Source organism: Saccopteryx leptura, chromosome 3 (assembly GCF_036850995.1).
Source record: "Saccopteryx leptura isolate mSacLep1 chromosome 3, mSacLep1_pri_phased_curated, whole genome shotgun sequence".
Taxonomy (NCBI): Eukaryota; Metazoa; Chordata; class Mammalia; order Chiroptera; family Emballonuridae; genus Saccopteryx; species Saccopteryx leptura.
The window spans coordinates 137,721,427-137,738,308 of record NC_089505.1 but is presented as its reverse complement, the minus strand read 5'-3'; the positions used below and the strand labels follow the sequence as shown (position 1 = coordinate 137,738,308).

Genomic DNA, 16,882 nt, shown 5'->3' with positions numbered 1-16,882 from the left:
CACACTATCTCTTATACTTATTATGAGGATTAAGTGCTAAATATAGTGAAGCACTTAACATGGTTCATGGCACATAAAAATTTTTCAATATATAGTAGCTATTAATAGCTGGTATTATTTTATAAGGCAGACAAGATTTACTCTGGATTGCCATATAGAAAAGGTAATGGAGTTAAATCGACTCATTCAGACATTTTGAAAAGTAAGTCAATACCAGTATCAATATATCTATGTCTATATTTATTTAATCAGCCCTTTCACCTATGTTATTACACTCAGTACCCAGAACAACCCTGAGACTAGTACTCCCCCCCCCCATTTTACAGATGGACAAAATAACAACAACTAAAGCTCAATTTTCAAGAATCTGAGTTAGCCATAGAACTTAAATATAAACTAAAGACTTCTCACTCTAAGCTCAGTATTTTTTTTTATATTATCTCAGAAAATTAAGGACAGAAATAGAGAATGTTCCAAAATCTGTTCTTGGATAAATCACTTATTAGAATTTGATGGAAAGAGTTGACTACATAGCAGCTATGCCTAGAAGAACACTAAAAAGTGGTTCTCAAACTCTGCCGCACATTAGAATTTCCTGAAGAGCTTCTAAACCCCTCAAATCATAAACTATATGAAAACTACAGAAATCAGAATGGGTATGGAGAACAGCCTCAGATATAAGTAATTTTTTAAACTCCCCAGGTGATTCCAATCACAGCTGAGGTTAAAAACTACTGCTCAGCCTCCCTCCTCTCTCTTCCCCTCTACCCTCTTCCGCACTTCCCTCGTTGTCTTTCTCCTTCCCCCTTCTCTCCTGTCTCTGTCTCTCTCTCCCTCTAAATCTGTTTCTCTTTCCTCTATCCTTCCTTTTTCTTCCCTTTCTTTCCCTTCTTCCCTGTCTCCTTTCTTCCTTTCCCTTCCTTCTTCCCCGACTCCTCCCTTTTATCCCACTTTCCTTTGCTTCTGTTCTCCCGTTAGCAATATTTATTGCGCCCTGCACTGGATGCCAGATCCAGCAAACACAACACAGAAGTAGCTCAGGGTTCTAAAAACAAACAAACAAACAAAAAAAAAAAAACAACACAAAAAAACTACTGCTCAGAATCACCAGGGAAGCTGGTAAAATTACTGGGGTTTAGGGTCTACTCTGCTGTAATCAGCCTGGGTCTCTCCAAGTGATTCCAATACCCACCAAAGTTTGAAGACAAACTATTCTAAGTACCTTTCAATTCCAATGCTCTGATTTTCACCATTCATTTATTCAAACACCTGTGCTGGAGGTAGAGCTACATAGATGCATATAAATAAGGCATAAATTCTGATCTCAAGAAGTTCATAGCCTGGAAAGCTGTTCTAACTGCTCTTAAAGAACTTTCCCCACACTGCTCTTCCTGGCTGATGCTCTTGCTAGAATGGAACTCCATGCTTGAAACTAGAAGATGCTTAATGAATATTTCATGCATGACAGAAAGAGAAGAGGAGGGAAGAGGAAGAACACATATGAAAATAAGCATCGCCCAGCAGTATGGTGAGGCACAAATAACTTCCTCACTTTGCCGAGTAAGGTGTGATCACCTAGGTCAGCGGTCCTCAACCTGTGGGTTGCGACCCCTGTGATTTGGTCGTTCGACCCCTGCCGGGGTCGCGACCCACAGGTTGAGAACGGCTGACCTAGGGGGAAAGGAGGGGTCAGAAAGGGTTTCTTCAAAGTGGTGAGGTCTGAACTGGATCTTTACGGGTGACAAAAGTTTGGGGATGGTACTCTTATAACAAATAGCGAAGTGTGTACAGAAGTCTGAAACAGGATTGGCAGCTGTGGGGAAAACAGCTGTGTTAGGCTTGCTAGCAGGTGTACTGGTTGTAAGCACTTTACCTGATTGGTGTGTGGGTGTAGCAGCGCCACGTGAGTATGGCCTATATAAGGCTATGGGCGCTTGCCAGAGAGAGAGAGAGATGGGGGATTGTGGATGGCGGGTTGGTTGTCCGCCACTGTGAGGGGCTATTCTTGCTGTTTGTGTACTGGAGGAGAGATTTTTCCTCCTGCCTGTGTGCTCGCCCACCATTGTGAGACTTTATTAAACGGAATGGGCCAACCCTTTCCAGCTCCTCAGTTTTCCTACCGTCTGCCTGGATCCAGTGTGGACCTGCCTGGCCATGACGGGGCCACCAGTAGTACAGTAGGCAGGCTTACGTCTAAACTGAGAGACAGCTGGGAAAAAATCAAGAAACTTATCCTCTGCTGCTTCCTGATTATTCATAACACCAAGATTGTGTCTTGTCTTTGCTAGGAATTACCAAAAATGGTACCAAGGGTAGAAGGAATCCGAGACCCATAATAGAAGGTAGGTAAATCTCTATCCCGATTCCACGCAGTAAAACCAGGAGCACAGACATTTCCAAACTTATTTGACTGCTCGTCCATCTTGGCCCGGTGGTGGTTGCTGGGCAGAGAGAGTACTGGGCTTCTCACACAGCCAAGTTAGCCATCTGCAGAACACCCTAGGGCCTCCTGCCTTTAAGCTGAATGCTCCACCGACAGGCACACTGGGGAGGGGACAGCAGGGCTGACGTGAGGGACAGAGGCCAAGAGCTGGAGCTGAAATGACTTGCTGCAAAGACCACTACATGGTGAGGCTGGCTCTCTCGGCCCCTTTGTGGTGCCCCATGGCAAACTCTTCCCCTTTGAGCAGGCTTTGAAGAATCAAGAGTGACTACTGGGGAGAACAGTGTAAGGTGAAGTTTGAGAAATGTGGACGATGCTGGCTCATGAGAGTCTAGGATTGCCAGCCTTGTCCTGTCATTCCATTGTTGTCCTGTGTGACCATTATCAAAGTATAGTCCCTCTGTGCTTTGGGCTTGTAACCTACAGAAGTCTTTTCCACAGAAGGGAGGAAGGGAGATTACTTGAAATATTACCTTTCTCTGAGAGTCCACAATTAGATTATAGTCAGTAACGATAATCCATTACACATAAAGCACATTATATATTTTTAAGCATCACACACACAATCAATTTTAGAAACATTCCTTTTTATAAAATGCAGTTCCTAGGATTTTAAGGTTGAGCTAGATATGACAACATCTCCTCATGCTGCAAAGCAAAATCACAGAAGACTTACCTAACGTTCTAGCTGTTGCTTCATTAGAGGAACGCTTCTGAATAGAAATATAATGTGAGTGACACGAGCGATGTTAAATTGTTTAGTACCCACATTTAAACGGGCCAACAAAATTAATTTTAATAATATATTTCACATAATTCTAATGTGAAAAATTATCATTTCAACATGTAATCAATAAAAAATTACTACTAAGCTATTTTAAGTCCTTTTTTCATATTAAGCTTTTGAAATCCAGTTTTTGCTATCGCCTACACTAATCTCACTTTAGACTGACCACATTTCAAGTGCTCTGCAGCCTCCGGTGGCTAGTGGCCACTTTACCAGACCAGGAAGCACTGCAGCTTCATCATGGTCATGGAGGTGAGTTGGGACCAGACTGTAGGCTCCTTCTTGAGCGCTCTACCTCCAGATCATCCTCCCCTCCCCTTGGGAATAAGAACGGGATGGGGCAAGAGAACTACCTGCACTGAGCTACCTGTGCTAGAGACGGTGATGGCACTTCCCACTTTATTCAACCCTTATGTCAACCCCTGCAAGTCAATATCACTTCCCCCATTTTCCATATGAGGTTAGAGAGGTTCCAAGTGCTTTCGTTGCTGACAGCAGTCAAGAAAAACAATCTCAGGTGATAGACATCCAAGCCTCTACACCAGTGGTCCCCAACCTTTTTTGGGCCACGGACTGGTTTAATGTCAGAAAATATTTTCACAGACTGGCCTTTAGAGTGGGATGGATAAATGTATCATGTGACCAAGACAAGCATCTTGAGTCTTAGATGGATGTAACAGAGGGAATCTGGTCATTTTTAAAAAATAAAACATCGTTCAGACTTAAATATAAATAAAACGGAAATAATGTAAGTTATTTATTCTTTCTCTGCGGACTGGTACCGGTCCGTGGCCGGGAGGTTGGGGACCACTGCTCTACGCCACTGCTGAGCAGAAGGGAGCTCAGAGGCATAGGACCTGCAGAGCTCATGCTCAGGGGGGCCACACCGTACACTTCCCTACTACGTGTGAAACTCCAAGGTCGCAGGGAAAGCCAGCCCTCCATTTACAGAAGCAAGCCTGGACAAAAAGTGCCCCCAACTCTAGTCTGTCGGCAAGAACTATATATTTGCAGTTGGAAGCAGGCCCCAGTATGTTTTAAAAGTAGTAGGCTCCCTTCCTTTCTGTTACCTAGGGGTACAATTTCCAGTCCTTTCTCCAAAAGAAACATGTGGCTTTCCATAGAGAACCTCTGAGACCTCATGTGACTGAAAATGGAAGGGGAAAGAGGCCCTAGCCACACCCCACCCCGGCACCCCGAGGGAAGCTGAGGTTGGGCCCCTGTAGATCCATTTACTTTAGGCGGTACTCTGTCTGAAACATTTGTTTCAGAAATTACCCCCATGCCCCTTCAATAGGAGCTTTCAACGGCTCTTCCCGGGTGGTCTTGTCTCTTTTAAATTTCATTTCCTGTTGGAAAGGTAACTGTTCAGTGCCACTGACTGGACGGGGCTCACAGAAAGCCAGGGCCCGAGTGAGGCTGGCGAGCCAGGGCAGGACTGATGGGTGGAACAGAGAAGCGTATTCAAGTGAAGAGAAAGGTATTCAAGACTACCACATGATGGGTTTTATTTTCACTGTGAGAGACATTGCCCCACAGGAGGAGGGGATAGAAGTGCAAGGGACATAGTGTCATCAGCAGCTGCCATGCTGGATTTGGCCTGAGGCCTTGGTGGGAATCTTGGCACTGCCACTCACCAGCTGTGCCCCACAGCCAAGTCCTTTAACTGGCATGAGCCTCAGTTGCCTATCTGCATAGGGGTGGTGTGAACTCAAATGATGTGTGCCACATACATAGCACATGCATTACACCTAGTAGGTATTCACACAGAGTAGCTATGAACTGGCACAGATGGTATGTGAACCCCTATTATTTAACACCATGTTTTCTACTACACACCAGACACTGTGCAGTACAGCATGCCAGTAGATAAGAAAGCCCCTGACTTTAAAGGGGCAGGCACAAAGGAGAACATTGCAATTCAGCATGGTTAAAGGTTCTAATCAAGATAGACATAAAGTGGCCCAGGCCGGTTGGCTCAGTGGTAGAGCATCAGCCTGGTGTGCAGGAGTCCCGGGTTCGATTCCCGGCCAGGGCACACAGAAGCGCCCATCTGCTTCTCCACCCCTCCCCCTCTCCTTCCTCTCTGTCTCTCTTTTCCCCTTCTGCAGCCAGGGCTCCACTGGAGCAAAGTTGGCCCAGGCACTGAGAATAGCTCTGTGGCCTCTGCCTCAGGTGCTAGAATGGCTCTGGATGCAACAGAGTGATGCCCCAGATGGGCAGAGCATCGCCCCCTGGTGGGCATGCTGGGTGGATCCCGGTCGGGCGCATGTGGGAGTCTGTCTGACTGCCTCCCTGTTTCCAGCTTCGGAAAAATGCAAAAAAAAAAAAGATAGACATAAAGTGATATGGCACCCCACATATGAAATATTTGGGGCACTGTTGACAGCATGGCCAATGGGATTGGTGTAAGAATTCACTAATTGTCTCTCCTCTAGAATATAAGGTCCATCAAAGCAGGAATACTGCCTCTTATTCAGCACTATGCCTATTAGGAGCACTGTGAGGAAAAGGGGGTGAGCGAATGTTTAAGGTGATGCTTAAGTAAAGATGGAGTTAGCCAAGGGTAGAACGGGGTTACAGATATTCGTTCAGAAGGAACCGCACAAACAAAGGCACATCCCTAAAGATATATATATATTTAGGAAATTTAGAGGTGTGTTGTTGAAACAAATGGAGTACGAAGTATGGAGTGTAGGGGTGACATAAGAGGAGTCGACGGGGTAATATCATGGCAAATCACATGTACTAAGCTAAGAAGTATGGCACTTGTGTGGACGAACACTCGTGTGTGTAAGACCAGAGTGGGCAGCTGCTGACAGGGCCGATTTAACAGAACCTGAAATTCCTACTCTAAGCCGAAATATGCTTTCCTGACAAGCCTGCCAAAGTACCTATTATTATTTTTTATTATTAAGCCCAAAATAATAACCACATTAACCAAAAACAGCTGTTACTTCTTAATCTCCAATTAGTTTATCAGATTGCTAGCCTGATAAATTTTCACAACCACCATATGAGGTAGTTACTTTTATTATCTCATCTTACAAATGGGAAGACCAAAGCACAGACAGGTTGAGTGGCTTAACCAAAGTCACACAGTATGCAGGTAGTAGTGTCAGGAAAAACTGAGTCACAGAGTTCATTCTCTCACCACTATACTATTTCAAATCTATCTGCCAGTTCAGCATTTCTCTCTTCACTCGAATGCATCTGCTGCTTAACTCATTTGATCAATCTTTAATTTCGATAACTCTTTTAATTCTAGACTTTCTGTCTAGTTCTTTTAAAATGTCTACTCTTTTTGTCCTGTTATCTGGTACTTGCCCTATGGTTTCTATTCCCTCTTTCACCATGAACATTTTCTAATGTATCTACCCTCAAATTAGTCTATTGTCTTTAGTTTCTAAGGTATAAATTTCTCCATGTGTTTCATCTGCTGACTCTCCTGCATGTGCTGTAATATTTAAAAGTAAACTTAACATCAGCAGGAGTTTGCTGTTAAGTTTGTTTTGTGGTTTTGATTTTTAAAATTTTGTTTTTGTTGGGAGACCCACATGTACTGGGATGTTGAGACATTTTTAGGGCCTGCTTTTAGGTTGCTCTGTGTCAGTATCTCATAGTTTAATTAATTTCAGACCAAGTTTTTGCACTATCTTCTTGGTTTGCGGCGTGTGCACTACACGAAAAGAGCCCCATGCCCACGTCTAGTGTAGGTTTGGTTTGGATTTCTCATGGGAGACCCCAGTGACCCAGGATGGCTGACAGACTTCCATACCAGAACCTCAGAAGAATCTTCCTTATTTCATGCTCGCGCTAGTCATTCCACACCGACAGCGAGCTATGTAGCGACTTTGCTGTGGCCTCAGCTGTCATCTTCCTGGGGTACTGAAACCGCAGCCCTTAGAACCATACATACTGTTCCATATTTTCAAAGGATCTTTTGTTTAATGCCTTCTCACGGGTCACTGCTGCATTAATGAGTTTGCTTTTTGCTTCTGGCACCTGGGGATTTCTCCTTTTTGCATACCAGCTTGGCAATGGATTTTTCTTTTCTATTGTATATTTCCACCAGTATCCATCTGTGATTAGAGAGAATCTCCCTTGACAACCTAGTCTATCACATTGACCAGAAGGATATGAGTGAGCATTTGGATATCACTCTCCCTCATGGAGGACAGAGACCTTTGTCTGATTCATCTTTCAATCCTAGTTCTTCAAACAGTACCCAGACCAGAGTAGAAAGCAATAAAGGTGTGAACAATGAATGAATAAATTAAACAGCTGTCTCTTTTATTCTAAGTGGGAATTAAAGACCATACAGTAATTATCTTCTAGAGAAAAAAAGACACCAAGAATCCCTAGCATGCCATCCATGCTCTCTGGAAGGCCACGCTGAACAAACAACAAAGTTTGAGACCTGCCTTAGTTCAGCCCTTTGGCCAGTAGTTTCCTTACTCCTGACACTACTTCTTTCTTAAAGGGCAAGCACGGCTAATTACAGGGCTGGCCTAGCAGAGATATGAAGTCTGGAGTGCTAGGTTCTTCACTGGGGGCTCTGCTGCCTTTTAGCACATACTGATGTCCTTTTATAGCCATAACTGGAACCTGATCAAGAATATGTAGTGTGCAATACTGTCATTTTATTTTGCTGGTGCCATAAGGAGCTGATGAAAACATTCTTGAGAGCACCCTGGTGCAGAGCTGACTGAGTAGGCAAAGAGTTCACCTCTAGTGTGCTTGATTTCTTCTTTTCCATTAAAAACAGCTCATAAATATTTGTTGAAAAGCTACTGCCTCCTAGGCACCGGACTTGGTGCTGGAGGTGGAGAGCACTAACATGTAGTTCCTGTTTTAATCCTTAATTAGAAAAAGAATGGCCAGGCCCTGGCCGGTTGGCTCAGCGGTAGAGCGTCGGCCTGGCGTGCGGGGGACCCGGGTTCGATTCCTGGCCAGGGCACATAGGAGAAGCGCCCATTTGCTTCTCCACCCCCTTCCTCTCTGTCTCTCTCTTCCCCTCCCGCAGCCAAGGCTCCATTGGAGCAAAGATGGCCCGGGCGCTGGGGATGGCTCCTTGGCCTCTGCCCCAGGCGCTAGAGTGGTTCTGGTCGCGGCAGAGTGACGCCCCGGAGGGGCAGAGTGTCGCCCCCTGGTGGGCAGAGCGTCGCCCCTGGTGGGCGTGCTGGGTGGATCCCGGTCGGGCGCATGCGAGAGTCTGTCTGACTGTCTCTCCCCGTTTCCAGCTTCAGAAAAATACAAAAAAAAAAAAAAAAAAGAATGGCCAGATCAAATTTAACAATAAGTCATCCCAAATGTCCTTTGGTCAGAAGACATTTCAGCTCATCCCGTCACTCTAAAACATGTAAAAAGGATAACTAGCACAATAACTGTCTGTTACTGTTTTGTAAAGTTCTCTCACCTCGAAAAGGAAATACTGCTCCCAGTGAATATATTTTATATGAACAGATAAAAGATGGCTGATTAAAAAAGGCAATTTTTGACCATGACTTCTGACCTCCTTTTATCATTATTACTCCATAACCTAGAATCATGTCTGAACTAAAGCAGAAACTCAGTAAGTTTGTTGAACATACACTGCTCACAAAAATTACGGGATCTGAGAACCTGCAAATACTATACTACTCTCAGCCTTTTGTATAGTGCATTTTCACCAGTGAAATACAAGTTGGTTTTGATCTCACTTGCATAATTAACTACTTTCTTTGACTTGTTTGCTTTTCTGATGTTCTTGTTTAATACAAATATCAAATGCTTTTTTATTGCTTCATATTCATTTTGAAATACTCCAATTTTTGTGAGCAGTATATTTGCACACAATATTCACACATGGCCCATCCATCTCTGTGTCCCTAGATATGATGTGACTCATCATTCCAGACATATTTATTGAGGATTTCCTATGAATAGCAGTCTGTGTGAGATTTTTGTGATGGAGACAAAGACAAAAGAAGAAGAAGAAAAAACGAGATCGGTATCTTACCTACAAGAATTTCCAGGTCTAAGGGCGAGATGTGTAGATAGGTAATCACTGTGATATAACATAGAAAATGTAAAGAGAAGAACAGAGAAAAGGGCTATGGGAGTCCCAAAGACAGGCCATTTCCTGCTGAGGATTTGGAAAGACTATGGCTAATAATAGACTTTATGCTTGAACCTGGAGGAGTAATTTGCCGCCCTGTAGACTGGTGTTTGGCAAGGAAGGGACAGCAAGTCAGGTGGAAAGAGTGGTTTAGACAAAAGCAGAGGGGCAGAAAAGCACAGGATAGGTAGGAAAAAATACAAATTTGGCTGGAAATGCATACAGGGCATAAAGGGGAGTAAAGAGAAACAAGGCTGGAAAGGTTATATGAGCCAATCACGGGGGCTTTAAATGTGTCCTGATTTATCATTCCAGGATGTAGGATCTCCACAGAGTAGCCAGTCCTTAGCATATGGCAGGGCTTAATTAATACTCCAACAGTCTCATAGAAGGAACCTGCTCCCCAAGTGCACAGAGGAAGCTGCCGTCTGTATGCACAGGCAATTACATACATTCCAACTACTCTGCCCTGCACCCAGCAAGCGTATCAAATACTCACTGTAAAAGGTCACCCAGCAAACAGCTCTGATCAGTCTGGGCTCAGGCGGAATCAAATCCCCTAAATAAGATCCACTAGATGCAGTGTCAGGAAGGTCAGAAACAACCCCATTTCACATCTTGAAACATTTTCACCATGTGGAACATTTTAGAGGAGGAAGGGAAAGGAAAGAGAAAGAGAGAGAAAAAAAAGCCCTCCAAAAATAATAGAATTCCGAGTCATTAAATGTTAAATGATCACAAAGTAAGCGGGGAATTTATTTTGGCCCCCACCTCCATCTAGTAATCTAAAAAGCAGTTGATTTCAAAGTAGGTTGTGCCAGGGTTCAAAATGGAGTTTCACACCTCCCCTCCTCCACCCCTCCAGCGTGTCCCCACTGTATACCTTTGTCAAGCTCACTTGAAATGTTCCACGATGAGGTAGGCACTAACTCAGCAGTGACTGACAGCTCTGTTTCTGAAAAGAAAAAGAAGGGAGGGGGGAGAGACAAGGGTAATATTAACTACAGTAACTTATGAGCTGTTAGAAGCATTACAGGAGATTTCCATAGACCCTGCCTTCTGAGAGAGACCACTGCCATTCATTCTGCAGCTTATCAAAAGGGGGAGGGTGGCTCTTCTCGCCAGGCAAAGGGGCTAACATTAGACAGGCTATCCATATGAACAATCTGTAGGCCAGGTCTGAAGATTTTTTTTTTCTTTGAAACACAGGCTTGACAACTTAGATACAAATTATTTCACTAATTAAAAACCAAACCTGAAGAAATGACCAACCATTATCAATCATAAACATTTCTTGTTAGACGACCAGTCTGAGGTGAATATATTCAATAGTCTTCTCAAGAAAATAAGAACAGTGTTGCTTTTGCTGCAGATTTAATTTGTGTTAATGAATTGATAGCATTTGTGTTCATAGAGAAACCCATTTCTGTATATTGAAACTTCCAGGCAGGCCTGGCCAGTTGGCTCAGTGGTAGAGCATCGACCTGGTGTGCAGGAATCCCAGGTTCAATTCCCGGCCAGGGTACACAGGAGAAGCACCCATCTGCTTCTCCACCCCTCCTCCTCTCCCTTCTCTCTGTCTCTCTCTTCCCCTCTCTCAGCCAAGGATCCACTGGAGCAAGTTGGCCCAGTGCTGAGGATGGCTCCATGGCCTTGCCTCAGGCATTAAAATGGCTCCAGTTGCAACAGAGCAACAGCCCCAGATAAGCAGAGCATTGACCCTAGTGGACTTGCCAGGTGGATCCTGGTTGGGAACACACGGGAGTCTTGTCTCTGCCTCCCTGCTTCTCACTTATGAAAAATACAAAAGAAAAAAACTTCCAGTCAAGACAAATGAAAGTTCAGTGTTTGAATATGGAGACTCATTTCTGTTTAACTGAACTTAAGGTATCATTTTCAAAACCACCATAAATTAAAGCCAACATGCAAGTCAACAATCTAAAAGGCATAATATAGTATGAAGATTTTAAAACTTCATTAATATTCTGTACTAACACAAATAATTTTTTGTTGTTTTTGAAAATTTAAGCCATGACACTATCCTACTAGCACATTTCATTGGATTCCACTACTTTCCCTTTAGGTGATACACACACACACACACACACACGCACACACCTCACTATATCACAACAGTTTCGTGCAAGGTCTCACAGAGCCCAGAGCCTAGCTCATGAGACACTGTATTTATGGTAGCCACACTGTCAGTTCCCCTTCCTTCAATCTGGTGCAGTATCATTAATCAATTTTTTTGGAGGAGGGGAGGTGTGAAACTCCCCCTTCAATCATGGCTCTTTTTGTCTAGTCAACCTGGGATCTGCCTTAGAGTCTTTTCAATGCAGTACCCTAGGTAGCCACTAAAAAATGGATCTGAGTTGCAACACAAGATGAACTTAAGTTAAGTGGAAGAACTGGGACTCAAATCCAAGTCTGTCTGACGCCACCGCCCACACAACTCTGAGCAGCCCACGCTGCCCCGTAAACAAGTCTGAAACCTGAGTTGTATTTCACCTTACCTCTCTCTCGCTTCACCTTTTCACCCAGATAAGCACACTTTCCACATTTCCTTATTTACTGATGGGGACCCTCTGCCACATGGCCACAGACACCACACGCCACTGTGAGTGAACTTTGCCAAGGACAGGATGTTTACCTGCTAAGACCTTGCCGAGGCCCACTTGTAATTTGTCTACTGGGTCTTCGATCAACCTGCCTCGCATGGCAGAGACAAAAGGGTTGTTTGGTTTGTACATACCCTCCTTGGCTGGCCTCTTTCTCTGTTCAGGTGGGTAAGAAAGTAGACAAACCACACATACCCTTTCCATCTCAAATGGCCCCAGTCACCTCATATATACCGAGCCAAAAAAATAAAGAAGCATGGATTCTTTTAAGGGGGTCGGAAGTCAGACAAGCAGTATGACAGAGATCTTAAAGCACATAAAATTCCCAAATATGAAAACAAAAAGAAAAATTTACCCAAGTAAGAAAAATACTTAACACAAAGCCACAGTAGAAGGCAGTGCTACTGCTACTAACCACTTGTCCTGCAATGGGCATTTTATGCAGGTGGTCTTACCAGGAATAGCTAATTATCTGCATTTCAGGGTCCTAGGAGTAGTGGTAGGATTCAAATAATTTAACAACCAGTTCTCTGCCTTAATGACCATTTTAAGTATAAAAAAACTATATACTGCAAGGTAGTTATTTCATGCATTTAATACTTAAATAAAAACAATAAAAGGTACACAAAACTAGATAATAAGTAAGATTATAATACTGACAAAAAATATTAAATAACACCTGACAAAAACTGCTATTTAAGATATTTCCATATTGCTTCTTGATTGGCGTCCTCACTTATAGTTTTTTTCACCTATGGACGGAATGAACATTACTAGGGGTGCTTAGAATACTCTGTTGCGCAGATGAATGTTAAAAGAGAGTAAGGAATATAAATTTGTGATTTCCACTTTAAGTGGCTGTCCAGGCGCCCACCTTAGAAAGAAGCCTGATTACAAGTGCCATTTTAACAACTGGTTTGCCGAACTCAACGAAACATTAGGGGCCCTGGCCGGTTGGCTCAGTGGTAGAGAGTCGGCCTGGCATGCAGAAGTCCCGGGTTCGATTCCCGGCCAGGGCACACAGGAGAAGCGCCCATCTGCTTCTCCACCCCTCCCCCTCTCCTTCCTCTCTGACTCTCTCTTCCCCTCCCGCAGCGAGGCTCCATTGGCGCAAAGATGGCCCGGGCGCTGGGGATGGCTCCTTGGCCTCTGCCCAGGCGCTAGAGTGGCTCTGGTCGCAACAGAGCGATGCCCCGGAGGGGCAGAGCATCGCCCCCTGGTGGGCAGAGTGTCGCCCCCTGGTGGGCGTGCCAGGTGGATCTCGGTTGGGCGCATGCAGGAGTCTGTCTGACTGTCTCTCCCCGTTTCCAGCTTCAGAAAAATACAAAAAAAAAAAATTAGGTATCAGTTCTGCCTAACCAGTGCGAACCGACTGAATCCCACCACTGCCCAAAAGTATGACTCTAACCACAGCTCCACTCTGACCCCATCCCACTACCACCCACTTTGTCTCTTTGAATAATAGCCCCTTGTTTGCAGTAAGATGGGGCACTGCGGTTCGCCTTAGAAAAAGGCTCATCAAGCCCTCCAAGACCCAGACCTCAGGGTGCTTGGGAACCACGTCCACATTTCAGGCACGGAAGCTAAGGGTTGAGAAGTGGTGGGATTAAGACAGATCTTGACAACATTTACATTCAATATTTTCATAGCTTTATCTTACTGCTGCTCACAGTTAAATTGCCGGAATATTGGTTTCGTTTTACAGCATGAATTTTATAGAAAGTTAGTTGTATGCCGCTGGGTTTTTCTAACCTGAGTTTGAATTGCTGATTGAATATAATTTAAGACTGATGAATAGATTTTTGGCACTGCTAACAGGGCAATTGTCCCCACGTGTCCCTGGACAGTAATTACCACTTGATTCTTGGGCTATGGCAAAGATCATTTCAATTCACAAGCTCATTAAGGGCTTGTGATGATTCTGAGGAATTTTGTTTTATGCTTCAAGATCTATTCCTTTCAATAACCACATGTTCAGCTTCTCAAATAAAATGATAATAAAGACAGGTAACATATTTTAAATTAGGAATAATCTACCTCTGAAAAATATTATCTTGAGGCCACATTTTTTAAAGGCCAATTATTTAATGTGAAAACTTTAGTATTAGTAATTCCTCTCACAAAAATAATGTTTAAGAAGCTCCTCCCCTACCCCTGAAAGGAAGGTGGAACTTGAAGAAAAATTGAGCACATCTCAACTTGACCTCCATCGACTTCATGGTTAGCAGCAGCATTAGAGAGAGACAGGACCACCAATCTTGACCTTATAGAATCTCAGTGATAGATTCAGCTCCTCTCCTGTTCTCTTCACCGTGGCAAAAGGATGAGATATTTAATACAAGACTAACAGTCTCTCTTTGTGTAAAATTATTGTGGTAACAGCAAATTAATATGTGTCAATTAGGAACCAGTACTATACGTAAGGAAAATAGATGGCTAGATAAAAATACTACTTCCAAGTGACATCAGAGAAATGGCGATGTGAGAGATACTCCTGATCTCTCCTCTTGAAATTTCAACAAATTCAACAACTATATGCAAAGAGAAAACCACAGGAGCACCTGAAATACACACACGCCAGATCAAGGTATGATTAGGTGAGAAGGCGGTGGAAGATAAAATCCAATCATGGAGGAAAGAGGCTGGAGGTCGGAGGTTTTTCCTTTCTTCACTGAGTTGAGGGAGGGAGGCCCTTTTAGCGTGGGTTTTGTTTCCGAGTTGTGAGAAGTGGAGAGACAGAGGGGCAGACCGGAAGAAGCTGAATTAAGGTGGGTGCACAACCGCAACCGAGAGCAGGAACATGGCCAGTTCTGGCTTCTGCCTGCATCGCCGGTCTCCACCTGCAATCGCAGGAGCTGGGTGAGCTATACATAGCCTGCTGCACACTCCCAAGATCGGCCCAGCTAGCCCATGGAGATCAGCACGGGGGCGCTGAGGCATGCACAATCTGCCCATTGGGTCCACAGATTTTGGCCTGCGTGATGCAGGGGCACACCTGATCTGCGATCTGTCCCCACCCACTGCTCAAGGCGCACAGCCCCTGCCCTGCCTTGCCCAGGACTGCTTTGAGTGGTATCAGAGGAAGGTGGACCCTGCTGTGTCTCCCCCAACACCCAAAGTCCTGCACAGTTCCCCTTGCTGCGCAAACTGGCGGTAGCGAATACCCCACAGCTGAGTCTCTGGACTGCTCTCTCCTCTGAGAGGTAGAGGTGTCAGACATTAGATTCCCTGCTCTGTTGGGGTATGGTGAAAGACTTCTGGAGACCTGAGGCTGCCATTGCTTTCTAGAACCATAAAATTGCAAAGCCGGAACAACAAGCGCATCCTACCAGTGTTCCTGTGGCCCTGCCTACATCATTACCACACCCACACCTCAGCAAAGCTCCGCCCAAGAACCTCACAGATGCAAAACTTGTAGTACGCTCCACCTGACGGAAAAAGGGAGAAGTTATCTCTCAAAACTGGAAAATACATTTTTTTTTTGCTTTTTGTTTTCTTCTTTCCTTTTACTCCTTTTTCCCATTTCATATTCATTATCCTTAGTAGTTATATTTTTTATTCTTGTTTTTTTTGTGTGTGAGGGTCTTATTTCTGACACCTTCTCTTTTACTTCTTTTTTTTCTCTCTTCCTTTTTTTTCCTTTTTATTCTTTTTTCCTCTTATTGAATGTCATTTTTCATCAAATTATTTTATTTTGGACTCATACTTTTCTTTGTGGAATTTTGCTTGTTTTATACTTCATTTTTTTTCTCTCTTTTCATTTTTCCTCAGTTCCTGCTTTTGTTCTCTGTAGTTCTTGTTCCACTTATTATTTATAAAATTTTCATTTTCAATGTATTTTTCCTTTTTTTTTATCTCATTAGTGTTATTAACAATACTACTCTCAAATGCCATCAAGGAGGAAGAAATCAAATATCATAGATACACAAGACAGAAATGTAGTTCAGACAGATAATATAAAATCTCTAGGAAAAAAATCTCAATTACATTAAAACCTTGGAGTTAAATGACAGAGAATTTAAAATTGAAGTTCTAAGAATACTCAATGAGATGCAAGTAAACACTGATAGGCAATTTAATGAGCTCACAATACAAATTAATGAACAAAAAAAGTACTTCACTAAAGAGACTGACAATTTAAAAGAAAACAGAGACAAAGATACATGAATTGAAAAACGCAGTAGCAACTTTAGCTAATAGAACAGGTCAGATAGAGGAAAGACTCAGTAACATTGAAAACAAGCAAAGAGAAGAAAGACTCATGAATTTTTTAAAAACTGAGAGCTCTACAAGAATTGTTTGACTCCATCAGAAAGAGCAATATAAGAATAATGGGTATATCAGAAGAAGGAAAGAAGGAAAAGGGGATGGAGGACATATTCAAACAAATAATCGAGAACTTCCCAAGCCTGTGGAAAGAATTAGAGCCTCGAATCCAAGAAGCAAACAACACTGAGTTATCTCAACCCAAGCCACATCATAATAAAATTATCACAAATCAATGACAAAGAAAAAAATCCTCAAGGCAGCTAGGGAAAAGAAGAATATAACATATAAAGGAAGGCCCATTAGACTATCATCAGATTTCTCAGCAGAAACTCTACAAGCCAGAAGAGAGTGGACTCCAACATTTAAAGTACTGAAAGAGAGAAACTACCAGCCAAGAATACTATATCCATCAAAGCTATCCTTCAAATATAAAAGAGAAATAAAAAAATTTACAGAAATAGAGAAGCCAAAGGAATTTATCACCAGGAAATACTGCCCTTTAATAAAACACTAAAACAAATGGATATAATAGACATCTATAGGACATTTCATCCCAGAATGTCAGAGTATAAATTTTCTTCAGTGTACATGGGACACTCTCAAGAATAGACCGTATGTTGGGCCACAAAGCTAACATCAACAAATTCAGAAAGATTAAAATT

The 16,882-nt window shown here is 43.2% G+C and overlaps 1 protein-coding gene across 1 annotated transcript in view; it reads right to left on the bottom strand.

Annotated features, from left to right (window-relative positions):
• The window catches only part of ROR1 (receptor tyrosine kinase like orphan receptor 1), a 456,010-nt gene that overhangs the window by 183,941 nt on the left and 255,187 nt on the right, over positions 1 to 16,882 (bottom strand). Inside the window, exon 2 of the mRNA XM_066376479.1 lies at positions 10,214 to 10,285. Coding sequence (XP_066232576.1) covers positions 10,214 to 10,285 — 72 coding nt within the window. The remainder of the gene's footprint in view (positions 1 to 10,213; positions 10,286 to 16,882) is intronic.